General features: G+C 33.5%; 7 protein-coding genes across 7 annotated transcripts; 3 read left to right on the top strand and 4 right to left on the bottom strand.

Moving 5' to 3' along the window:
• On the bottom strand, window positions 2-1,426 carry LOC104701817. Its single transcript, XM_010417558.1, has 3 exons — window positions 939-1,426; window positions 349-609; window positions 2-263 (listed from the first exon to the last, which is right to left on the bottom strand). Exons 1-3 carry the CDS (start codon window positions 1,347-1,349, stop codon window positions 75-77), a joined length of 861 nt encoding a protein of 286 aa, XP_010415860.1. The 5' UTR covers window positions 1,350-1,426; the 3' UTR covers window positions 2-74.
• Window positions 1,516-3,924, top strand: LOC104701818 (pentatricopeptide repeat-containing protein At1g71490). Its single transcript, XM_010417559.2, has one exon. The coding sequence runs from the start codon at window positions 1,839-1,841 to the stop codon at window positions 3,906-3,908; it is 2,070 nt and encodes a 689-aa protein (XP_010415861.1). The 5' UTR covers window positions 1,516-1,838; the 3' UTR covers window positions 3,909-3,924.
• On the bottom strand, window positions 3,947-5,327 carry LOC104701816. The gene is made up of 5 exons (XM_010417557.1): window positions 4,853-5,327; window positions 4,658-4,772; window positions 4,482-4,563; window positions 4,313-4,364; window positions 3,947-4,218 (listed from the first exon to the last, which is right to left on the bottom strand). Exons 1-5 carry the CDS (start codon window positions 5,204-5,206, stop codon window positions 4,156-4,158), a joined length of 666 nt encoding a protein of 221 aa, XP_010415859.1. The 5' UTR covers window positions 5,207-5,327; the 3' UTR covers window positions 3,947-4,155.
• On the bottom strand, window positions 9,672-10,280 carry LOC104704827. Its single transcript, XM_010420855.1, has 2 exons — window positions 10,151-10,280; window positions 9,672-9,934 (listed from the first exon to the last, which is right to left on the bottom strand). The coding sequence occupies exons 1-2, from the start codon at window positions 10,278-10,280 to the stop codon at window positions 9,672-9,674; spliced, it is 393 nt and encodes a 130-aa protein (XP_010419157.1).
• Window positions 13,862-15,125, top strand: LOC104701815 (putative F-box protein At1g71320). The gene is given in 2 exon segments (XM_010417555.1): window positions 13,862-14,248; window positions 14,250-15,125. Coding segments are annotated over 2 exon segments (1,230 nt in total). The 3' UTR covers window positions 15,093-15,125.
• LOC104701814 (pentatricopeptide repeat-containing protein At1g71460, chloroplastic) lies at window positions 19,053-21,292 on the top strand. The gene is given in 2 exon segments (XM_010417554.2): window positions 19,053-20,033; window positions 20,035-21,292. Coding segments are annotated over 2 exon segments (2,064 nt in total). The 5' UTR covers window positions 19,053-19,064; the 3' UTR covers window positions 21,130-21,292.
• Window positions 21,424-22,394, bottom strand: LOC104701813 (ethylene-responsive transcription factor ERF021-like). Its single transcript, XM_010417553.2, has one exon. The coding sequence runs from the start codon at window positions 22,328-22,330 to the stop codon at window positions 21,779-21,781; it is 552 nt and encodes a 183-aa protein (XP_010415855.1). The 5' UTR covers window positions 22,331-22,394; the 3' UTR covers window positions 21,424-21,778.

Genomic DNA, 22,432 nt, shown 5'->3' with positions numbered 1-22,432 from the left:
ATTTTTTTTTTGATTATCGGCAAATTGCACCAAACGAGGCAAGCAAAACCAGACCAACGATGTAATAATATTCTCTACTTGAAAGCATCTGAAGCAGAGTAAAGGAAGTCCAAGAACCCTGTCCCCTTCAATAGACCTTTACCTGTCAATAGCTCAAAATCTAACAGCAGCAAGAATCCTATCACTGCCGCCTTCCCGTTTATTATTTCGTTCTTCACCGTGAAACCAAATCCTTGTGAACCCTCGTCCACCACCATTCTCACCTGTGAATCACAAAATTCATCATTATATCACTCTTTCCCCAAGATGAAACATGTTTACCTTGGACAATCTATCATTTTGTTTTACCTCGTCTACATTGACATTTGTTGCTGTAAGCCCAGGCTGAGCTTTTCCACTGAAGACAATCTCAGCAGCTGCCTCTGCTTTCCCGCTGTTTCTAATGCTGATGTAGATGTTTTCTTCATCGTATTTGACAGGGTATACAAATAGTTTCCTCAGTGCAGGTGTCAAGACTCTGAGAACCGGGTTTTTTGGGTACCATTCCCGGATCTCTCCAGTTCTAAGATCAAATGTACTTTCCGTTGCTGGGCACACAATGCAACCATCCTGTTGTAATTGCCAAAAAAAGAGATCACTTACCGTTAGAGAAACCAAGACCCTGACACTACATTATAGCAATCGTTGAATCCTAGAATGTGATGTGCAAAACCAATTTATGTTGATTAATTTGGTCCACATGAACTCAACCTAGATTTAAAAGCAACTCAAGCCATGTGTTGTTCAAGGAGCTAAAGATGTATATCTCATAAACTTCGTTTCCTAAAGCTGTCACACTAACTAACTCAGTCAAGCATTTTCACAAACACCTTATCTGCTAAAAATTCCATTCAGAAACATCAAATTATAAAAAAGTAAAAAAAAAGAGACGAAGAGACCTGAGTGAGCCTAGCGTTGAGAAGTCCTTCGCTATAAGCTCCTTCAGCTGGAGAACGGTTCTCAATCACAAACACATCGTTCTTATACCAAAGCAACAATATCGTCTCATCGTCTTGAATAACCACTCGTCGTTCACCTTTAGGAAGCGCTGATAAAGGCACAACCGGCACCCAATTCCTTCCAGGTGAGGAAACAGACGAAGAAGATGAAACCTCCGTCGCCTCGCATCTGATATTTCCAACACCACTCCTCTGCTTCGAATTCTGATCCAATCGGTATGTCAAAGCTAATCGTCGGTTACGGCGGAGGTACAGCGGCAGCGTTCCAGGTCCGCGGATTGAAGATGGAGGAGGACGAGGAGGTGTGAATGAGTAATTACGGGGGAGAGATGAAGATGCGGTGGTCGCCATGGACGAGAGTGAAAGAAGAGAATGGAGGGAAATGCATTTGACCACACAAAGGGACTATAGTGGATAACGAAAGGAAGAAGAAGGATGACGGTAGCCACACTTTTTTTATATGGGCTTCTATTTTGCCAACACGCCCCTCACTTCTTTTAGATATTTTTTTTTGGGAACTAGCGTTAATGGGCCTTTGATTAAAAGGCCCATAATGTTCAGTCCGAGAAGTTTGACCCCAATATGACAAGCTATGGAGTCTTCTTCTTCTTCTTCAGAGTCTCGTTGCGTTTTTTCGCGCGTCTTCTTTTGCTTTTGCTTTTGCTTTGTTTGTTTAAATCTCTTCCGTCTCTCTTACCTCTGTTCTCGGCCATTCTCAAATCATATCTTCGATTCTGGTATGAATCGAAGATATGATCAGCGCACCATGTGTTCGATGTTATGCCTCAATGAAGTTTGATCCAAATAGCTGTTCTAGTGCTTGAATATGCCGCACTGCGCATGATGTTGTTACACAGAATGCAGTTCCTTTTGAATTCTGTTGAACATTTGGCCAGCCGCGGTCATTTGCACGATGCTTTCAAAACCTTTTCTCTTCTTCGTCTTCAATCTTATTCTTATGCAGTTTCAGATGACCTCGTTCTGAACTCCGTTGCTTCTCTTTTATCCGCTTGCGTTGATGTTCGTGCATTTGTGCCAGGGCTTCAAGTACACGCTCACTGTATTTCGTCCGGTGTTGAATACCACACTGCTTTGGTTCCAAAGCTGGTTGCTTTTTACTCTGCTTTTAATCTCCACAATGAAGCTCAATCCATTACTGAGAACTCGGGAATTTTGCATCCCTTGCCTTGGAATGTACTCATCTCTTCGTATTCCAAGAACAAGCTATTTGAGGAGGCTGTTGCTGCTTACAAGAGAATGGTGAGCAAAGGAATTCGACCCGATGCCTTCACTTATCCATCCGTTCTCAAGGCCTGTGGTGAAACGTTAGATTTTGCCTCTGGAAGTGTTGTTCATGGATCCATTGAGGTTAGCTCTTATAAGTGTAGCTTGTATGTCTGTAACGCATTGATTTCTATGTATAAAAGGTTTGGAAATGTGGGTATTGCTCGGAGGTTGTTTGATAGGATGTCTGAAAGGGATGCTGTCTCTTGGAATGCAGTAATAAGCTGTTATGCGTCTGAAGGCATGTGGAGTGAAGCGTTTGAGCTTTTCGATGAAATGTGGTTTTCAGGTGTAGAAGTTAGTGTCATAACTTGGAATATTATCTCTGGAGGTTGTTTGCATACAGGAAATTACGTAGGAGCGTTGAGTTTGGTCTCTAGGATGAGTCATTTCCCAACGAGCTTAGATCCTGTGGCTGTGATTATTGGTTTGAAGGCTTGCTCACTCGTACGAGCAATACGACAGGGGAGAGAGATTCACGGTTTTGCAATTCGCAGTTTTTATGATGGGATTGATAATGTTCGAAACACATTGATCACAATGTACTCGAGATGCGATGACCTTAGGCATGCCTTTATAGTGTTCCAACAGATTGAAGAAAATAGTTTGTGTACGTGGAACTCTATCATTTCCGGTTATGCGCAAGTGAACAGATCAGAAGAAGCCTCTCATCTGCTGAGGGAGATGATGCTTGATGGCTTTCAGCCGAATTCTGTTACACTTGCTAGCATTCTCCCTCTTTGTGCTCGAATTGCAAACCTGCAACATGGGAAAGAGTTTCATTGCTACATCCTAAGGCGCAAGTGCTTCAAGGACTATACAATGCTTTGGAACTCCCTTGTCGATGTTTATGCAAAATCGGGAAAAATCGTAGCTGCAAAGCGAGTATCTGATTTCATGAGCGAAAGAGACGAAGTAACATACACGTCCTTGATAGATGGATACGGAAATCAGGGTGAAGGTAGAGTTGCATTGGCCCTGTTCGAGGAGATGATCAGATCCGGTATTAAACCTGACCATGTAACCATGGTTGCAGTTCTATCGGCCTGCAGTCATTCCAAGTTAGTCCATGAAGGCCATAGGCTGTTTATGAAGATGGAGTTGGAATTTGGTATAAGTCCTTGTCTTCAGCACTTTTCTTGTATGGTTGATCTCTATGGCAGAGCAGGTCTTCTGATGGATGCCAGAGACGTAATTCACAGAATGCCATGCAAGCCGTCGGGTGCCACATGGGCTACTCTACTGACTGCTTGTCATATCTATGGGAACACAGAGATTGGTAAATGGGCAGCAGAAAAGCTCCTAGAGATGAAGCCAGAGAACCCGGGATACTATGTGTTGATTGCAAATATGTATGCAGCTGCTGGTTCTTGGAGCAAGCTTTCTGAAGTGAGGACTATCATGAGGGACTTGGGTATAAAAAAAGATCCTGGTTGTGCTTGGATCCATACAGATTCTGGGTTTTCATTGTTTTCAGTGGGGGACACATCAAGCCCTCAAGCATGTGATACATATAGTCTGTTAGATGGACTGAATCAGCTGATGAAAGATACTGCTGGTTATGCCATTAGTGAGGAGCAAATTTCAGAATCAGCAGATGAAGAACTTCTTCAAGAAATAGGATAAGGTGACCCTCTGGATCACATCTTCTTTTTTATCTGATCTGAGGATGATCAACTGGAGTGTTATTTTAGTTAATAGCACATATTCTATATACATGAAGAGTTTTGGTTGGAGTGGAATACGAATGGTTCTAACATATACATATCCACAAATTTGACAATTGTGGGGATTGCTGCCGCTGTGTTTCTATATACCACAAGGAAAACTTATATTCTCATTCGCTTCACCAAGCACAAGCTTTATAATTACATCAGAATTGGTCAGCCAGTTGAGGAAATTTCTGAAGCAGCCAGGTAACTCCCTTTATAGCAGCCTGAATACAAATGCGAGAAGATGTAGAAAATCTGCACTACCTCTGCAATTTCAAACACATCCACACAATCAAAATTAATAGTAGCTCATGTTACCAGAACTGATTCTCCAGGTTTGATTGCAGGCTCAACGCAGTCCCTTCCATATCTGCAGACAAAACCCGAGAAGCAAAGGTGTCGCCCAGCAAGAAAAATTGGCATTACTGTCAGTCAACTGTAGTAGTAGCAGCAGGAAAGTTGTGTAGAGAAGAGGAGTGGTGCTTACACAATCTGTCTCTTGCCATCAATCACTTCTAGCCGGTAAAAGCTGCAACCTTTGCTAAATGGAAAATTCTTTCCCTTCCACTCTGTAATGGTTTAAATCATAAAGAAGTCTGTTTTTCTAAGGGTAAAATGCCTTAAATTAGACGTTAGGTCTGGTTAGAGAGTTTAAAAACTAACCTAAATGCCATGAAACTCCAACAGCTGTTGAGTCCTCTGTTGAGATGTCATCTATCACGAATTGCAGATCTGTACTTGTTGATTCAATGAATTTTCCGAAGAAATCAAGAATTGCCTGCCAAGGTTTCATCAAGATCAGGCTCTGAGGAACAAAAAAGAACGAAAAAAAGATAGATTGGTTCATAGGAGTTTCACCTTCCGGCCAACGAAGGGGGATGAGAAGACAAGATCCTCATAGACGCAGTTTTGAGCGATGAGGTCTGTAACAGAGGATAAATCATGGACGTTAATAGCGGCGTAGAAGCTGGAGACAACCTCTGAGGCTGATGTCGGAGCCGTTTCGGGAACAACATCGTTAGCTGTCGCCAGCGACACAGCTTTTGTAGCGGGAACAAAGGATGCAGACAATCGAAGAGGCCGTGAATGAGTAAGACTTGTTGGCTTGACGAGTGTAGTTCCGAGGAAGAAGGAGGGAGGAAGATCGTTGAGAGAGACGAGTGAGGAGGAAGGAGACGTTAAAGAAGAGATCGAAGAAGCAGTGAAGCTCATCTTCGTTGTTTCTTGATATGATATGTCTTCATTTTTTGTGGCTCATTTTGGTTTGTGATTAAAGAAAAAGCAAAAGAGTTCAATGTTGGAATTTGTGGCCACCAATTTTAATTAGTCAGTCGCATGATTATCAAGTAGTGCAACTATGTTCAACAATTGATTTTTCCTTATTTATTTATTTCTCTCCTTCTCTCATTTCTTCTTTTAACATTTCTTCTAATTTGTTTTGCAATAACCATTTTTAGAATATTGGTTTTGGTTTAAATTTATTCTAAAGAGTTCTCATAGAAACAGGATATTTTTCTAAATTCGTTTATCTTATTATAAAAATAATTTGTAGTAATTAAATAAAATATAGTATTTGATGTTTTAGTTTTACTTAGATTGTAGTGTCTTTTGCTTAGCGGAATTAATTTTTATTTATATGGCTAAAATTTGTAATTATAGTTATGTTTTCTATTTGTCAATGTTTATATCTACTGTTGTAAATGTAAAAATATAATATATTTTTAATTAGTAATTATTTTTTTATTTTCTGATATGTTAAAATTGCTTAGTGAATACAAAGCTTTTAGTTGCTGAGCCTATATGTTTTTGTGTAACCTCAATATTTAGGATTTAAGATAGCTTCATCGTGATATTTTTCGAAGAACACCAACCACATATATAAGCATAACAATGCACCATATTATTTTTTAATATAATTTTTTTTGTAAACAATTTTTTAAAGAACACACGTTATGTAGACAAATCAAGTTCATCTTTATATTTTTAACTAAGGGTCTAATTGGTGACCAATTTTTAGAACAGAATGTGTTGTTGCTTGTTGTTTTCATTTTTGTTACCATTTAAAAGTAATTTATTTTCCAAATTTTAACATGTAGACCCCACACTATTCCTAGTAGTTCATTTTTTTAGAATCATAGAAGAAAATTGTTCCTCTTCAAATTTGATAAGGAACAGATTTCCCTACTCATTAGTGTTATATCATTTTTTCTTTTCCTGATCATTTTTCTTTAATTCTTATTCTTCATGTTCTTTTTGTTCCTCAATAAGTTACCAATAGGAGCCTAAGTTTTGAAAAATAGCTTTGATCAGAGCAATAATTAAACTAAACCATAGCAGTTTAATAATAACAACTCCATTTTAATATATATTTTTTTTGTCAACACGTTTTTTAAAAACACATATTTTATAGACACATCAAATTCATATTTTATATTTGTAACTAAGTTTTGAAAAATAGCTTTGCTCACCTCAATAATTAAACTAAACCGAACTAACAATTTAGTAATAACAACTCGAGTTCTAACTAAAAAAAACTCTATTTACGATCTTATGAATCTGGTTCAATAACTAATCCCAAGTCTAATTTAATAACCTCAAGATCACAACCAACGTCATGACTGCACACCTAAGCTGCATGGAATTGGAAGCGGGTATGCGGAAGCGGAAGCGTATGGAATTATAGAAGCGATTTTTTTGAAAATTGAAAGAAGCGGGTACGTGTTGGAAGCATTTTTTCATATATATATATATATATCAAAATATTTTTGATAAATGATTTATTATTTTAACACTGTCAAATAAAGAAAAATATGTGTTTGTTATTCTATAATATTATTACAAATACAAATAATCAATAGATCAAAATTTGAAGTTAACAACCGATTAAAAAAAAATTAGATACCATTAATTATGTCTTTAAAAAAAATACAAAATTGGGCCAATTGTAGTACAACCAAACTCTTTGGGTCCGAATGGTAACCGCGGATTTAGTAGTGCAGGACAAAAAATTTGTTAGTGCGGCACGGTTCAACTGCGGTACGTGCGGAACAAATGTATTTGCGGGACAAGTGCGGTTATTCCAAAATAAGCGGTACACAAGATTGTTTGATTGGTGGTAAATTATTTGCGGTGCGGATTTCATATTATATTATTAATAATTGATATAATTATATATTTTAGTTTGTTTTGTATTAACAAATAAATACTTTTTATACAATAAGCAGTTCTTAAGATATAATAATTTTATAAATAAGAAACAGATATATTATATAGTTATAAATTTAAATTGTTATTTTTAATAAAATAATATTTTCATCTATTATTTAAATTTATTTTGAAGTAAATAAGTGAATTTTGTTCATTAAAGTAGTAAAAAACACATATTTTTCAAAAACAACACATTTAAGAAATAAATTATTTATGAGAATCTATAATAGCTTAAATTAAAATGTATCTTTAGCATACAGTCATTTGGTAAAACTTATGTTGGTTATTATTTGTTTTATTAATGGTTATATATGCATATATACTACTAAATTTACTACTCTATTATTAGAAATGATTTTGTTTTTTTAATGCATTCTAAAAATTAATTGAATAAGAAAGAGAATACAAAGAAGTTATTTTTTATTTATTAGTTGCATAGGTATTATGTGGATATAAAAGTATATAATTATTATTATTATTAAAATCTATGATATTATATATATATATATATATATTGGCGTTTTTGTCTTGAAAACCGCTGGGTAAATTGTGCTTCTCTTTAGAAAGCGGTCCAAGGCTTTATCCAAAAGATAAAACCGCTTTTGTTGTGTTTTGTTTTTTTTTTGAAAGCGCAAATTCTAGAAATACTTATGATTGGTGTAAAGATTGTGTTTTTCACAAAAAACGCTTTGAATTCCGCATATGGCTGTTTCCAATCACAGCCTTTAATGGACCACTTTTTCTTTTTCTTTTTTATTCGATCCTATACATACACATATGTACTGTATGTATCTCCTTTTCTTTATCGAAAATCCATTTTCCAAACAAAGATTTTGTGACAGAAAATCAAACCGATCGGAGAAGCTTGGTCGAGACTCGAGACAATGAAGACAGGTCGAGACAGTGTTAAGATGAAAGCGGCGGATCGACGACGGTTTTTCTCGATAATGGAGACGGGGAAGATGACGACCTGACGACACGACAGCGACTGACGAGTTTGGCAATATATTTGGAATGGCACAAGTAGATCAACACTAAGTTTATTGACCTAAGCTTTGTCTATTGACCTAAGCCTAAGCTTGACTCAAACTTTGTCACTGAAACTCTTTTCTCAAAGAAAAACTACCTCATTAATTTTTTTTTATCAGTCTTTGTTTATTGTTTTCTGATCAGATATGAAAAACTTTGTCACGGTCGCAAATTGGAAAAATACTTTTATTCCTTCCACGGGAAACCTAGTTGGCTAATATTGTGAGTCACCAAATATTGTGCTTAGCTGTATTAATTGTTTTAATTTGATTGAATATTCATTTTAATTGATGTGTCAGTCTCTACTTCAATACAAAAGCTGAGGTTTCATGCTCTGATGAAAAACAAGGAAATTTTATTGTATTGATTATCACTATATATATATAGTAATCTTATTTATGGAGTATATAACAATTTGAATTCAACTCTATAAAAATTATTATAGAGAAGCAGTAAATGATAATCATCAATTCAACTTTTTTTTTTCTTGGTGGAATCATCAATTCAATCTTCTTGTAAAAATTGATAATAAATAGTAATTAGAATATCAAAAAATATTTATAATTTATCGAAAATAACAGAAACTAGATAAAAATTAAAAAGTAAAAGTGTGTAGGTGGGGATAAAACGTTGATTGGTTTCTCATATTTTTTTTTGATCATACATGTTTCTATTCCAAATAGTACTTAGATAGTTCGTTATCAAATCCACATGAAAAGAAGCAAGAGCAAACATTTTACAATATTTTGTTTTTCTTTCCAGAATTTGTTTTCAAACAATTTTGTGGAAACCTCTACAGCAGTCAGGCAACTCCCTTAGTAGCAGCCTGAATACAAATGTAAAATGTTAAGCTTACACACCTTCCACTCAGTCGTAATTAAAATAGTAGGCTCATGTAAAAACGAGTAAGACGATTTTTACTTGGCAATATAAAGTTATGGACCTTATGGTAATAGCAGCAAAGTTGTATAGAAGAGAGTGTGCTCACTAGTCACTACACAATCTGTTTCTTACCGTTGATAACTTCTAACCGGTAAAAGCTGCAACTTTTACTACACAATCTCTTCCTCTCTGGATTTTTTTTCCTGTTTAGACTTGTTATTAGACTTCTCATTTAAATCAAAACGAGTCTTTTTTTTTCTATTCAATCGGTACAAATAGTAACTCCTTCCAATACTAATTTTCGAACAATTTTGTTATTACAATATCATAAATAAAGTGATAAAACATTAACAATAAAACAAAATAAAGAAGAAAGTTAATCATTCAAATATTCCATTAATATTGAACAATCATAGAGATATAATAAACACATAAATTAAGTTCGAATAAAACCAAAAATGAAAAGGAGTTCAACAAAACAAAAAAAACACGAACCAAAGTCCCACAGATTTAAAAATTGGAAAGAAAGTTAACAAGCAGAACAATCCCTCCCTCATAATCAGGGTTTCATCAAGGACAGAACATCAGAAACGATGCTTAACTTTAAGCTACAATACTCCAACTCCTTAATACGCAAAGCCTCATATTTATCATTCAACTCTTTGGCCACATCATCTCCCAAAAGTTTGGCTTTCTCCAAAAGATAGTATTCGGATATATTATCGTTTCCAAGAAAGCGTGCCATTCTGGGCAAAAACTCCTTCAAAGCAGGATACTGAACCCAAAACTCATCTTCATTACCATTTGCATTAGTTCCTGTAGCTGTAACAAGAGTGTAAAACCAAATAAACAAAGTATCAGAGACAGGACACACAAAAGACACTATCTTACATAACTTTTCCGACGAAACAATCTCGAAACCTAAAAGAACTAGACATATATACAAGAGAGTATTTCCTAGCTAGCGAACGAAATGGCTTCGTTAGAGTAGAAACAGGGGAAATGGGAAAGATTGTGATCATGCATGTATATACGTACCTCCATTGGTGTTTTCCGAATCAGACTGTTCGACTTCCATTGAGTCGTCTTCATACGAGTAGGAAACTTTGGAGTTGCTGAACTCTTCTTCAGATGATTCAGGTGGAGTGTTGATCGGAACAGCCGCCATCGTCGTCAAGATTTAGCTCGAAGAGACTAGAGTTTCTAGAGAGAAACTAAAGAGTCGATGATTCATAAAGAAGGATAGACTTCATATTTATTTATATTGTTCAGGGGAAATCAAAGAGTCGTTTATTTTACAGAGTATTTCTAATGAAAATATGAAACGTTTTTTTTTATAGAATTTGTCCCTGCTGACGTGGTGGATTTAAACGAGGGAGATGGAAATGGAAGTACAACCAAAATAAAATCCATTAACTTAAATTATATGGGAAAGCTGAACAAAAATTAATGTATAACCATGATAGATCAGTTAAAAAACAATCTTAGTTTTTATCTTATACTAATGAATGAATTTTGATCAGTATTTAATTACGATAAAGAAGTAGATACAATACCAATCTTAGGAGAATCATAATCTTTGAAATTTAGTTCTTAAAAATAATTATATTGTGTACTTGGATATAAAATCTTAGTTTTTGAAATTTTGATTAGTTTATATTTTAAAAAAATATTTAGTAATTTTCGTCCATAATTTATTAGAGAGAGAAAATATTTTTTTATATATATTTTTCTAGATTTTTTTTATATTTGATCTGTTAGCGTTTTTTATTTTCTAATTAATTATCTTTATTTAATTAATTAACTAATTAATTAAGTTTTTCTAATGGTAATTGAATGTAAGTTTTTACACATTTTAAGGTTAGTTTCATATTTTTACTTCCCAATTAATATAGTAGGATTATTTATTTATTCTATACATTTTATAAAATTATATTTTTAATTTACTTAATTTCATATTCCGATTTCAACCCATAGGTTGTACTACTATTTTGGTTTGGGTGCAGTATCAAATTCGTTAATTATAAATTCGGTATAGTCTTAAAAAAACCCAACAAAACATGTATTGACCCGTGATCTGGTATTACAAATTGATGTGATCTTGTGTAGAGATCTTAATATACCAAATTTACAATAGTGATTGGTGTTAATATTATCATCATTGCAATTGTTGGTATAAAATGTTAGTATATATTAAATTTCTATGTGAAAATTATAATCAGATTATGTATATGTATATTGTCAACATTATACACTTAGTATTTTTTGTATAGTGAATATTGTGTATAAAAAAATAAGTTTTAGCCAGTTAAATAGTTTTGTATTATTTCCTAAGAATTCTGAAACAATAAATAGAATCTGTTAAATAATTTCATTAAATAATTTCAAAAATATTGGTTTATTATTTTGTAAACAAATATAAACTTTTCTTTTGTTAGTTATTAGATTAATTAAAATGCAATAGCATTTTCGTAATATGCCACATCAAAGTTGATTAAAATTCTAACAACATTGCTTAAATAAGTATATAGATATATTTTTAAAATATAAACAATGTTGTATCTTGTTTTTAAAATCTATATATTATTATTAATCGATTTATATATGCAAATATTTAATCTTAGTTTTATAAATAAAATTAAGTTTTATAATTTTTTTAAATAATTTGCTATTTTTCCTAAGATTTCCGAAACAATAAATAAAATATGTTAAATAATTTTATTAAGTAATTTCGAAAATATTTTTTATTATTTTATAAACCAATAGTTATTAAATTAATTATATTGTAATGGCATTTTTTGTAATATGTCACATGATAGTAGTGTTAAATTTTAACAACATTGCTTAAATAAGTATATAGAGATATTAAGAAATAATTAAAAGTGATTAATTGTTAAAGAAAATTATATGAAAGAATATTTAGTCATAAATTTTCTCATTTTATTCACATTAATTTTAGTCAATTTATTAATCATCATGTAATTTTTTCAGGAAATCAACATTTATTTCTAGGGTTTACAGAGAAGAAGAAATAAACTCTATTTATTTTTTGATTCTGTATCCTACAGAAAATCTGAAATTGAAGCATAACCAGAAGCAGAGCGAAAGGATTCAGCAGGGCTTGCCTGGGGTGAGCCACAAAGAAGAAGTAAACAGAAAAGATGGGTTATTGAGGGAGACGAGGAGGCTTTGTTACATCACTGGTCCAATGGTTCTGGTGTACTTGTCTACGTATGTGTAGATGATGTATTTTTAGTTGTTTATATATTTTTATTGATTTGTGATTATGATAGAATCACATATATATATATATATATGTATATATATGATTTGATTTAATTTGATTGTTTGATATATATTGAGTATAGTTTATATTAAATTCTATATAAATATAAATTTTAGGTGTGATTGTTTATATATGGCCGCAAATTAGTCATTTTTTTTGTTCTTTGAAATATTTAATATATATAGTTGTTACTCACAATAAAATCTTTTTATCTTGTTGTGAGAAACATTTTCTTTTCCAAAAGAGTGGATGAAGACAACAAATTCCATGTTGCTAAAAATTCCTAAAACATATCAATTATGATTTACATATTTATTATCTAATATCACCTTTTTCTATATAATATTTATTACTCACAATAAAATCTTTTCATCTTTTTATGAGAAACATTTTCTTTTCTAAAAGAGTGGATGAAGACAATAAATTCCATGTTGCTAAAACTTCCTAACATATATCCAGTATGATTGACATATTTTGTATCTAATATGACTCTTAAGAATTTTCCTCAAAAAGTTTTCTAACATCATAAAACTGAAAACATATTACATATAATCATATATTTTCTAACTAATTTCACTGATAAGATTTTGCATTTACGTAATATCTTACATATATTTTCAAAAAAGAAAATAGTAAACAAAAAAGAAAATAAGCAAAACATATGTGAAATATAAGCAAAATATAAGTAAAATACTTTTACATGTGTTATTTTATAACAGATAAAATAGACTCTCAAATGTCATACCATCTCTTTTTTAATGTCACACTAGCTTTTTGTTTAGTTTATTAAAAATGTATTTTTGTATAAAATTTTAATACAAGTTTTATGTGTTATGCTTTATTTGAATCATTTGAACCTCTTATAAATATAAAAATATCTACAAGCGAATTTTAATACAAGTTCTCAAGTTTCATTTGTCATGCCTTATTTGAATCATTTGAACCTTTTATTTTAGTATATATTTGTTTAGTTAAATTACATATTAGTGTGTTATTTGAGGAAAAAGACACATGTATTAGGTTATTACTAAATGGAGAAACTTGTATAAAACTTCTTGGAGAATTTATAGAAGATTTTAAAATCTATCAATGTTTATAAATAGATTAATATCAACAAATATTTAAAAGTGATTAATTGTTTAAAGAAAATTATATGAAAGCATATTTAGTCATAAATTTTCTCATTTTATTCACATTAATTTTAGTGGTGATATATACATATATTAATCAACATGTAAGTTTTTCATGAAATCAATATTTATTTATAGCTTATATATACACATTTATTTATTTACTCTTTATTATTCTAAAATGAGTTAAATGTGTAAAATCTTCTTTCCTACAATTAATTAATGATAACTCTAAAGTTAATAATCCAAGATTATATCCATATTATATATATATATATATATATATATATATATATATATTCTAAACTATGTATTATCATCGCCCGGAAAAAAATGGAGGATAACAAACATAATAATCCTAAGACAATTATAATATCAGAGGATATAGTTGAAGAGATCTTTTACCATCTTCCAATAAAACCACTCGCTAGATTCAAAGTCTTGTCGAAAAAATGGAGATCGATGATCGAATCAGCTTATTTTTCCCACAAGCGACTCGTTCGTACAGGATTACCAACCCCTAATGTGAAACTTCTAGTTGTTAGCCAACAATTGTCAGCCAAGTTTGATAAACAAGATTCAGACTCAACAACTTTGTGTTTGAATACTTTTTCTAGATATGATGATCACAACAATGGAAAATATTGTCCTTCTTCTTCTAGTTACTACACTTTTCCTGATGATCCAATTGACAAATCACAAAAGAAAACTATTCAAGTCTTTGGGGTCTTGTGATGGATTGGTCTTGATTCGTATCTACGACGATTTTAGGTACATTTACTTGATCAATCCGACGACTAAAGAACACATGAAACTTTCTCCGGCGTTTTCGCAATGGCCATTTACTCTTAACTTCACATTAACTACAATGGTCGATAGACCATGGAGAGAACTTTCTCAATCAGTCATAGATTATGAAGGTGAATTAGTGAAGATAATGCTGTTTCTTGCTGGATTTGGCAAAGATATTGTTACAAACTCTTATATGGTGGTTTTGATTTATTCAAGACTTGGAGATTATGATTCTGATTGTTTCAAGGCCAATGTCATATCCTTTGATAGCGGTAAGCAAAGCGACACAGGCTTTTATAGTTTAGATAATCATAGTTTCTGCAAAGAGCAATCATCAGTCTACGCAAACGGATCCCTCTTTTGGTTGACAATAAAATATCGAACATTTTCAATGCTACTACTAGCTATCGATCTTCATACCGAAAAATTTCGATGGATAATGTTACCAAAGTGTTACACCAATTATACTATGCCTACTAGTATAGAAATGTGGAATCTCAATGATCGTTTGTGCATATCGGATGTGCTAAACGGTTCAAATTTGGGCGTTTGGAGTTTACAACAAGAATATCCTCCTGACGAGAAATGGGAGATAATATATTCTATTAGTTTTATAAGTACCAGCCAGTTACATAAAAAGTATTGGATGCTTGGTCTAGCGGCTGCCTATTTTGGAAGTGTTAGAAAGAATCGATATCAAGTTTCTTTAGCTAGACAAAGAACAATTTTTTTTTCGCCGACAATGATTTCTCCTGCAAGTTTGATGCTTTGATGTTGTTTTGACTTTCACTTGGTCAAATTAAAACTGTTAACTTTTTAACAATATTATATATAATTTAAAAAGAATATTTAGATTTATATTTATTATAAGTATATTGTTATTTCTATTTATTTGAGCTATTTTTAAAATTGTTGTCATTTCTCTTTTTTTAAGCTTTTCCTAATCAATATATTACATATTTGGATATAGATAGTTATGATGAATAAATACAATATTTGGAACCAGTTTTCACGATTTTCAAAACGAAAGTAGGGATAAAGAGAATTATTCGAAGTGAAGAGTTACTGTAAAAAAACTTCTTGGATGTGATTTAACTAACCAATTTGTTGACAGTGAGAGCATTTAGGAGGAACCCATAGGTATTTTTACTTACTATCACATTGACAACTTGACTTAACTAGCTCTTTAGTTCCAGTTGACTAGGCAGCGGTTCGGTAAGGTTGGCTACACGGACATGAGCTTCACTAACATTTACCAAATCCACAGTGAAGTCATCTCCATCTATAGGTTCACCCAAGAGACCAGCTATCCAGGCTCTGACCCACCCTATGCGCTAGACTTAAAGGGAAACTATATATTCCAGTTTGCATATCCCAAGACTTGTGACAATCATTATCTAATCCAATGGGCACTCTGACCTTAAGAATCTACACAACTATAAACAGAATCTGAAACATCTACTACAATCTTTAAGAATGCTTGAGTTTGATGAATCACATTAAAACAGCTACTACAATCTTTAAGAATGCCTGAGTTTGGTGAATCATATAAAAAAACTAAGTTGATCTCAGACTAACTATTGTGTCTTAACATGAAACTAATATCAGTTTAAAATTCTAAATAATATAAATAATTAAAATAGTTTGAGTGATCTATGTTAGTTATCATATTTTGAATGGTGAAATTTGTTAAACAAAGTTATTTCCAAAAAAAAAAGAAAAAATATTAATCAAATGCTCAAAATTAAAATAATAAATATTTAAGAGAAATGTATAAGGTTACTGGAAATAAAACATATTAAAGAAAACTTATTCTGAACATCACACACACCAAAAAAATAGTGAAAAATACTAAGAAAAAATTGGATAAAGCCATTTATAATCAAAATAATTATAATAGTAGTGGTAGATTGTAGAATTTTAATTAAATTTTAAAAAGAATTTTATTTTTGAATAAATACACATATTTACAAGTTAGAATAATCTTATGAGTTTGTAAATTTAGAAAAAATCAAAATAAAAGAACATTATATAAAAATATAGTAGACTAATATAGTAGACTATACATATTTTAAAGTAGAAAAAATTATATACATGAACATAATTTTTCTTTTGTTAAACTGTTAAGATAAAATGTAATATTTGATGTTATAATGTGGTGTTTATGGATGGAAACGAGTCCAATTATGAGATTCATTACTAGGAAACAAAATTTACGTGTAGTACAATACTATCAAGTAAACTTAATGACAAAGAGTAGTGGGTATATTTTCTAAGATTTCTTTTAGGTTTATGTTAGTAAGTAATATCAATTAGCTGATAAAAAAAGTGTTGGAAGATGAAAAAAATGAAAAATAGTTATGATATGTCTTCATAATCAAAATAATATAAGTGAGATAATAAAATTTGAAAAGAGAATAGATGCAAGAGATGATGAGTATATACCAGAAAATAAAGAAAAAATTAATGTTAAAAATATTTAAAGAAATAGATAACTTATATATCGCTTAATACAATAAATTTCACATCTATATAGATTTATATATTTATATATTTAATGTTGAATAATTATAATTATATTCAGTAGTTCGTATTAATAAAAAAAATTATAGTCCCGCACGTGCGCGTGTTATAACTCTAGTTGGATGTGCAAATCCATTATTTTCTTGCGCCACTTGACCATCTCTATTTAGTTCTGAAAAATAAACAAATTAACTTTTAAAATGTAATATTTAGTTAATAAAATCAAAACCACTCTAACAAACAGTTTTTACCTTTGCAAAAACAGTTGACTCTTGAAAACTATTTAGCAAAGTTTTACTTGAAAAATCGTCTGTTAAGTTATTTTGTAACCACAAGTCAGACGAATTCTCTAGTAGTTGTTGTTGCAGGATTTGGTGTTGTTGTTTTTGTTGTTGCTGCTGCTTACATAAAATACATGAAATTACATTTATTAGAATATAGATTACTCTCAGTAGTTGATTTAGATTTCCTGATCTATGTTGAAGTGTAAGTAATATACCATTTCAAGTGGATCTTGTAGTAGTGTTGATATCCCTTGATATGCCACTAGATTTGATTGTTGAGATGAAATTAAGGGGTTACTTTCGTTCATCGAGTCAGAGGTAAGTTTGATAGATTCGTTCTCTAGAAAATCTTATATATTTCACAAATCCAAAAGTTTTATCATTAATAAATATTTTCAGAGAAAATTTAGTAGTGAAAGAAAAAAGGAGAAGTATACCATTAACGAAATATATGGGTCTGGTGATTCTGGAATACATGGATCTGGTGATCCTGGAATACGTGGATTCGGTGATCCCGTAGAACAGAAAGGACTTAACTGCAATGTTTCGTCGTCAAACAAATTGTCAGAAGAAGACATATTTGCTGATTCTCGTGAGTAGGAGGATACTCTTATCTAATGAGCGTCAAACCTAAACACAAAATGCTGATGAAAATAACCTATAAGTTCCAATATATTATTGTTTTACCATTAAAATAATTTTTTATATACATTATACATAGATTAAAAATCTATATAATGTGGATTAAATCAATAACTGTTTTCATTAATACATTTTTTGTTATTCTCCTTTTCATATTTGTGTTTATAAATATAAAGGTGGCCAACTAATGGGCGTTGATTTCCTTCTCATCGACGAAAAGGTTCCCTCAATCTCCATTCTCCGATTGATTCAATCTTATTTATTTAGTTAACTCTGTATTAAATTGGAGAAAATAATTTCAAATAATATTATCTTCTTATTTTTAAATATTAAAATTAATTTTTTGCATGAGGCAAGTACCACTATACCAGCATGTATTTACAATTCATACATACCCAAAAAAAAAAGAATAAAAAACAATTCATACTTACACTTACACATGCTAAAAAAAAGTTATGTAAATTATTTTAAGTGAGGAAATATTAATGTGTACACATGCTAATTAACTCTTGTATAAATTATTAAAATGTGGCTTATTATTATTATTATTATTATTTTTTTTTTTGGTAAAAACACTGGGAGATTAACCTCCCAACATGATTATTATTAAAAAGAAAAGAGAAAACTACACCCTAACTCGGCGTACACAAGAAACACCAGCTACATCATCGTTCAAAATTGAAGCAACAACAGTAGGAACTGAAGAAAAAGAGTGAAAACCTAAAGATAAAGAAAAAGCATAGGTAGCTAGTCCATTCGCAAGGCGGTTAGCTTCCCTATACACATGAGTAATACGGACTATCCAGTCCCTCGCAATAAAGCCATGGCACAGACATACCAGAAAGGACAGATAATGGGTCTCCCCGATCCCTGACGTTAAAAAACCGACCATAATCTCAGAATCCATCTCAAGCTCCACTCGCACCACCCGCTTCTTCCAAGCAGTGACCAGCCCGTAATACACTCTCCATAACTCTGCCACGGGAGCCGTACAGTGACCAATATTAAGAGAGAACCCACCACACCATTCCCCTTCGAAGTTCCGCAACACCCCTCCTACTGTAGTAGGACCAGGATTGCCGTGACACGCACCATCCGTATTAAGCTTATACCATAGAGACTTGTCGAATTTTTANTTTTTTTTTTTTTTTTTTTTTTTTTTTTTTTAAATTGATTCGCACGCAGAGGAAAATAAAATTAATGTAAAAAACTTTAGTAAAATTGCCAGATAGTCCCTAGTTTTAATGGTATTATATACTAACGACCTTAGCTTAATCAAAGTGGTGAGTGTCACCATGGAAGTAGTTTCGTCTCTCGGATTCCGAGAACTCCCTTCACTTCCCGTGACGACGAGTCTCAACAACCATCGTCCTCAACGTTCCTATAAAGACGGAGCTCCGGCGAATTCTCCGTTTAGACCAACCCGAACCAGACGACCTTCTCCCGCCAAAAAGCCCAAACCTTTTAGGGAAAGAGATGCTTTCCCTTCTTCTCTTCCTCTCCACTCCCAAAACCCCAACAGTATCCACAGAGACATCCAAAGGTTTGCGAGGAAGAACAATCTCGAAGACGCTCTCACGATTCTTGATTACCTCGAACAGAGGGGCATACCTGTGAATGCGACGACTTTCTCGGCTCTTTTAGCCGCGTGCGTTCGCCGGAAATCGTTAATTCACGGTAAGCAAGTCCATGTTCATATCCGTATCAATGGGTTGGAGAGTAATGAGTTTCTTAGGACCAAGCTTGTTCATATGTACACTGCTTGTGGTTCGGTTAAAGATGCACAGAAGGTGTTCGACGAAAGTACTAGCTCAAATGTTTATTCTTGGAATGCGTTGCTTAGAGGGACTGTGATATCAGGGAAGAAGCGGTATCAAGATGTTTTATCTACGTTTACGGAGATGAGAGAGCAAGGGGTTGATTTGAATGTTTATAGTTTGTCTAATGTGTTCAAGAGCTTTGCTGGTGCATCTGCTTTGAGACAAGGATTGAAGACGCATGCACTTGCGATCAAGAACGGTTTGTTTAGCAGTGTCTTTCTTAAGACTTCTCTTGTTGATATGTATTTTAAATGTGGTAAAGTAGGGCTTGCTCGTAGAGTCTTTGATGAGATTGTAGAGAGAGATATAGTCGTTTGGGGGGCTATGATTGCTGGATTGGCTCACAATAAAAGGCAGTGGGAAGCTCTGGGATTGTTTAGGACGATGATAAGTGAAGAAGGAATATATCCAAACTCAGTTATACTTACAACGATTCTTCCTGTTACTTGGGGATGTTAAGGCACTGAAACTGGGAAAGGAGGTCCATGCCCATGTGTTGAAATCGAAGAACTACGTGGAACAGCCGTTTGTTCACTCTGGTTTGATTGATTTATACTGCAAGTGTGGGGATATGGTTTCTGGGAGACGAGTGTTCTATGGCTCCAAACAGAGGAATGCCATTTCGTGGACTGCACTGATGTCTGGATATGCAGCCAACGGAAGATTTGATCAAGCTTTAAGGTCGATTGTTTGGATGCAGCAGGAAGGTTTTAAGCCAGACGTTGTTACAATTGCTACTGTTCTTCCTGTTTGTGCAGAGCTGAGGGCTATAAAGCAAGGAAAGGAGATTCATTGTTATGCTTTAAAGAATCTCTTCTTGCCAAATGTATCCCTAGTCACTTCCTTGATGGTGATGTACTCAAAGTGCGGTGTTCCAGAGTACCCTATCAGATTATTTGACAGGTTAGAGCAAAGGAATGTGAAAGCATGGACTGCCATGATTGACTGCTATGTGGAAAACAGTGATTTAAAAGCAGGGGTTGAGATATTTAGATCAATGCTGTTATCAAAGCACAGGCCAGATTCTGTTACGATGGGTAGGGTTTTGACTGTTTGCAGTGAGCTCAAAGCATTAAAGCTGGGGAAGGAGCTTCATGGGCACATTCTGAAAAAGGAATTTGAGTCGATCCCCTTTGTTTCCGCAAGAATCATCAAGATGTATGGACAATGTGGAGATCTCAGAAGTGCTAATTTTTCTTTCGATACTGTTGTAGTCAAGGGCTCTCTGACATGGACCGCCGTTATAGAGGCTTATGGATGCAACGGACGCTTTAGGGATGCAATAAACTGTTTTGAGAAAATGATATCAGGAGGGTTTACTCCCAACACCTTCACATTTACAGCAGTTTTATCTATTTGCAGTCAAGCCGGATTTGCTGATGAAGCTTATCGCTTCTTCAACTTGATACTCCGGATGTACAATCTGCAGCCATCAGAAGTTCATTATTCACTGGTCATTGAACTTCTCAATCGGTTTGGTCGTGTTGAAGAGGCGCAAAGACTTGAGGCCATGAGTTCTTCGTCATCCCTACAAACCTGACTGCAGATTCAGGCATATTATTTTCTCTTCTCAAAGTTACCAAGTAAGTTGTTCCAAGAATTCTGAAAAGTACATTCTGTTCTCTTGTTCCCAAGAACTTGCATCAATAGTACTGTATATACTGAATTTGGTTCCAGAAATTTATTAGATTGAATTTGTTCAACTTGTAAAAATCTTGCAGTATCAAATGTAGTTTTATTTCTTCTGAAGATTATTAGTCAATGCTGCGTTAAGGTAAGAATGTCAAGAGAGAACACAAAGTCTTGTAAGAATAAAAATATCTTATAGCTTTCAGGAATCCGTACAAGATAATATCAAATAAACAATTTTAAAAAATAATAATAAGTCACACCCCACAATCTCTAAACACAGCTTATAAAATAGTAGCTGTGTGTCTAATAGTACAAAAAAAAATTAAAATATATGTGAGGAGGTCCATATTTGGGACCCTTGTGCTCTTCTTCCCTCCAAAACCCGGATGAGCTTTATTCTCTACTATAACGTCAGAGTCAACAACCCTTGTGCTAGACTCTGAAAACTAAACTCCAAGAAATTAAGCATTCTAGGCCAGTAACTTATGCTGGTAATGGTATGAACCCAGTTTTGTAAGACTGAGCTGTAGAAACTCTCCATGAGTTGGGTTTTGGGGTTAGGGGTCCCAAAGAAAGTCACTCTGGTACGTTTCCCAAGCATACATCTCCACATCATTAGCAAAACCCATTGAGTCGTATGTTGAATGCATCAATGTAGAAGGAGATCCCAAAGTTGACTCGTTGATCGCTTGAATTTCCCTGGGAGAGAGACTGACCATTGTTGGTCCTACCGTGGAGGAGCTAGGTCTGTCCACTTGCATGGCTGACTCTGATGCTTCCGTTCTGCGGCAGAGTGTTGCCTCATGAGCTGCCATCCGGATGCTGTCGGAGCTAGAGTCTATAGGACGTGGCAGGCTGCTGGCGAGCTCCGGAAAGTTGAGACGAGCCTCACGTCCCCTGAAATGAAATGCTGCCACGTCATAGGCGGTTGCAGCCATTTCAGGAGTCTCGAAACTGCCTAGCCAGATACGGTTCTTGGTCCCCGGTTCACGGATTTCAGACACCCATTTCCCCCATTTTCTCTTCCGGACACCTCTGTAGGCAGATGGTACACCTTTTCCTTCGTTTTCCGCTTTGTCGCTGTTACCGGAATTCCTAAGACCAGCCATGAACACACAAACACACACACACAAAAGTAAGTTTTTGCTCTAGAGTGTTTGTTCTTTTTTGTATTTTTGTCTGCTTGGATTCTGATGTTGGAATGTTTGTAA

This window comes from Camelina sativa, chromosome 7 (genome assembly GCF_000633955.1).
Source record: "Camelina sativa cultivar DH55 chromosome 7, Cs, whole genome shotgun sequence".
NCBI lineage: Eukaryota > Viridiplantae > Streptophyta > Magnoliopsida > Brassicales > Brassicaceae > Camelina > Camelina sativa.
The sequence above is the reverse complement of the archived record's forward strand: the minus strand, read 5'-3'. Positions and strand labels throughout refer to the sequence as shown.

What these genes read in the sequence shown, in the direction of transcription:
- LOC104701813 (XM_010417553.2), bottom strand. Translation starts at nt 22,330, where the DNA reads ATGGCTGGTCTTAGGAATTCCGGTAACAGCGACAAAGCGGAAAACGAA.
- LOC104701818 (XM_010417559.2), top strand. Translation starts at nt 1,839, where the DNA reads ATGATGTTGTTACACAGAATGCAGTTCCTTTTGAATTCTGTTGAACAT.
- LOC104701817 (XM_010417558.1), bottom strand. Translation starts at nt 1,349, where the DNA reads ATGGCGACCACCGCATCTTCATCTCTCCCCCGTAATTACTCATTCACA. An exon ending in TCAACGCTAGGCTCACTCAG is followed by an intron (nt 610 to 938) that starts GTCTCTTCGTCT and finishes CAATTACAACAG; the next exon opens with GATGGTTGCATTGTGTGCCC. An exon ending in CAAATGTCAATGTAGACGAG is followed by an intron (nt 264 to 348) that starts GTAAAACAAAAT and finishes TGTGATTCACAG; the next exon opens with GTGAGAATGGTGGTGGACGA.
- LOC104701816 (XM_010417557.1), bottom strand. Translation starts at nt 5,206, where the DNA reads ATGAGCTTCACTGCTTCTTCGATCTCTTCTTTAACGTCTCCTTCCTCC. An exon ending in GATGGCAAGAGACAGATTGT is followed by an intron (nt 4,365 to 4,481) that starts GTAAGCACCACT and finishes TTTTGTCTGCAG; the next exon opens with ATATGGAAGGGACTGCGTTG. An exon ending in AACCTGGAGAATCAGTTCTG is followed by an intron (nt 4,219 to 4,312) that starts GTAACATGAGCT and finishes ATTTGTATTCAG; the next exon opens with GCTGCTATAAAGGGAGTTAC.
- LOC104704827 (XM_010420855.1), bottom strand. Translation starts at nt 10,280, where the DNA reads ATGGCGGCTGTTCCGATCAACACTCCACCTGAATCATCTGAAGAAGAG. An exon ending in TTCGGAAAACACCAATGGAG is followed by an intron (nt 9,935 to 10,150) that starts GTACGTATATAC and finishes CTCTTGTTACAG; the next exon opens with CTACAGGAACTAATGCAAAT.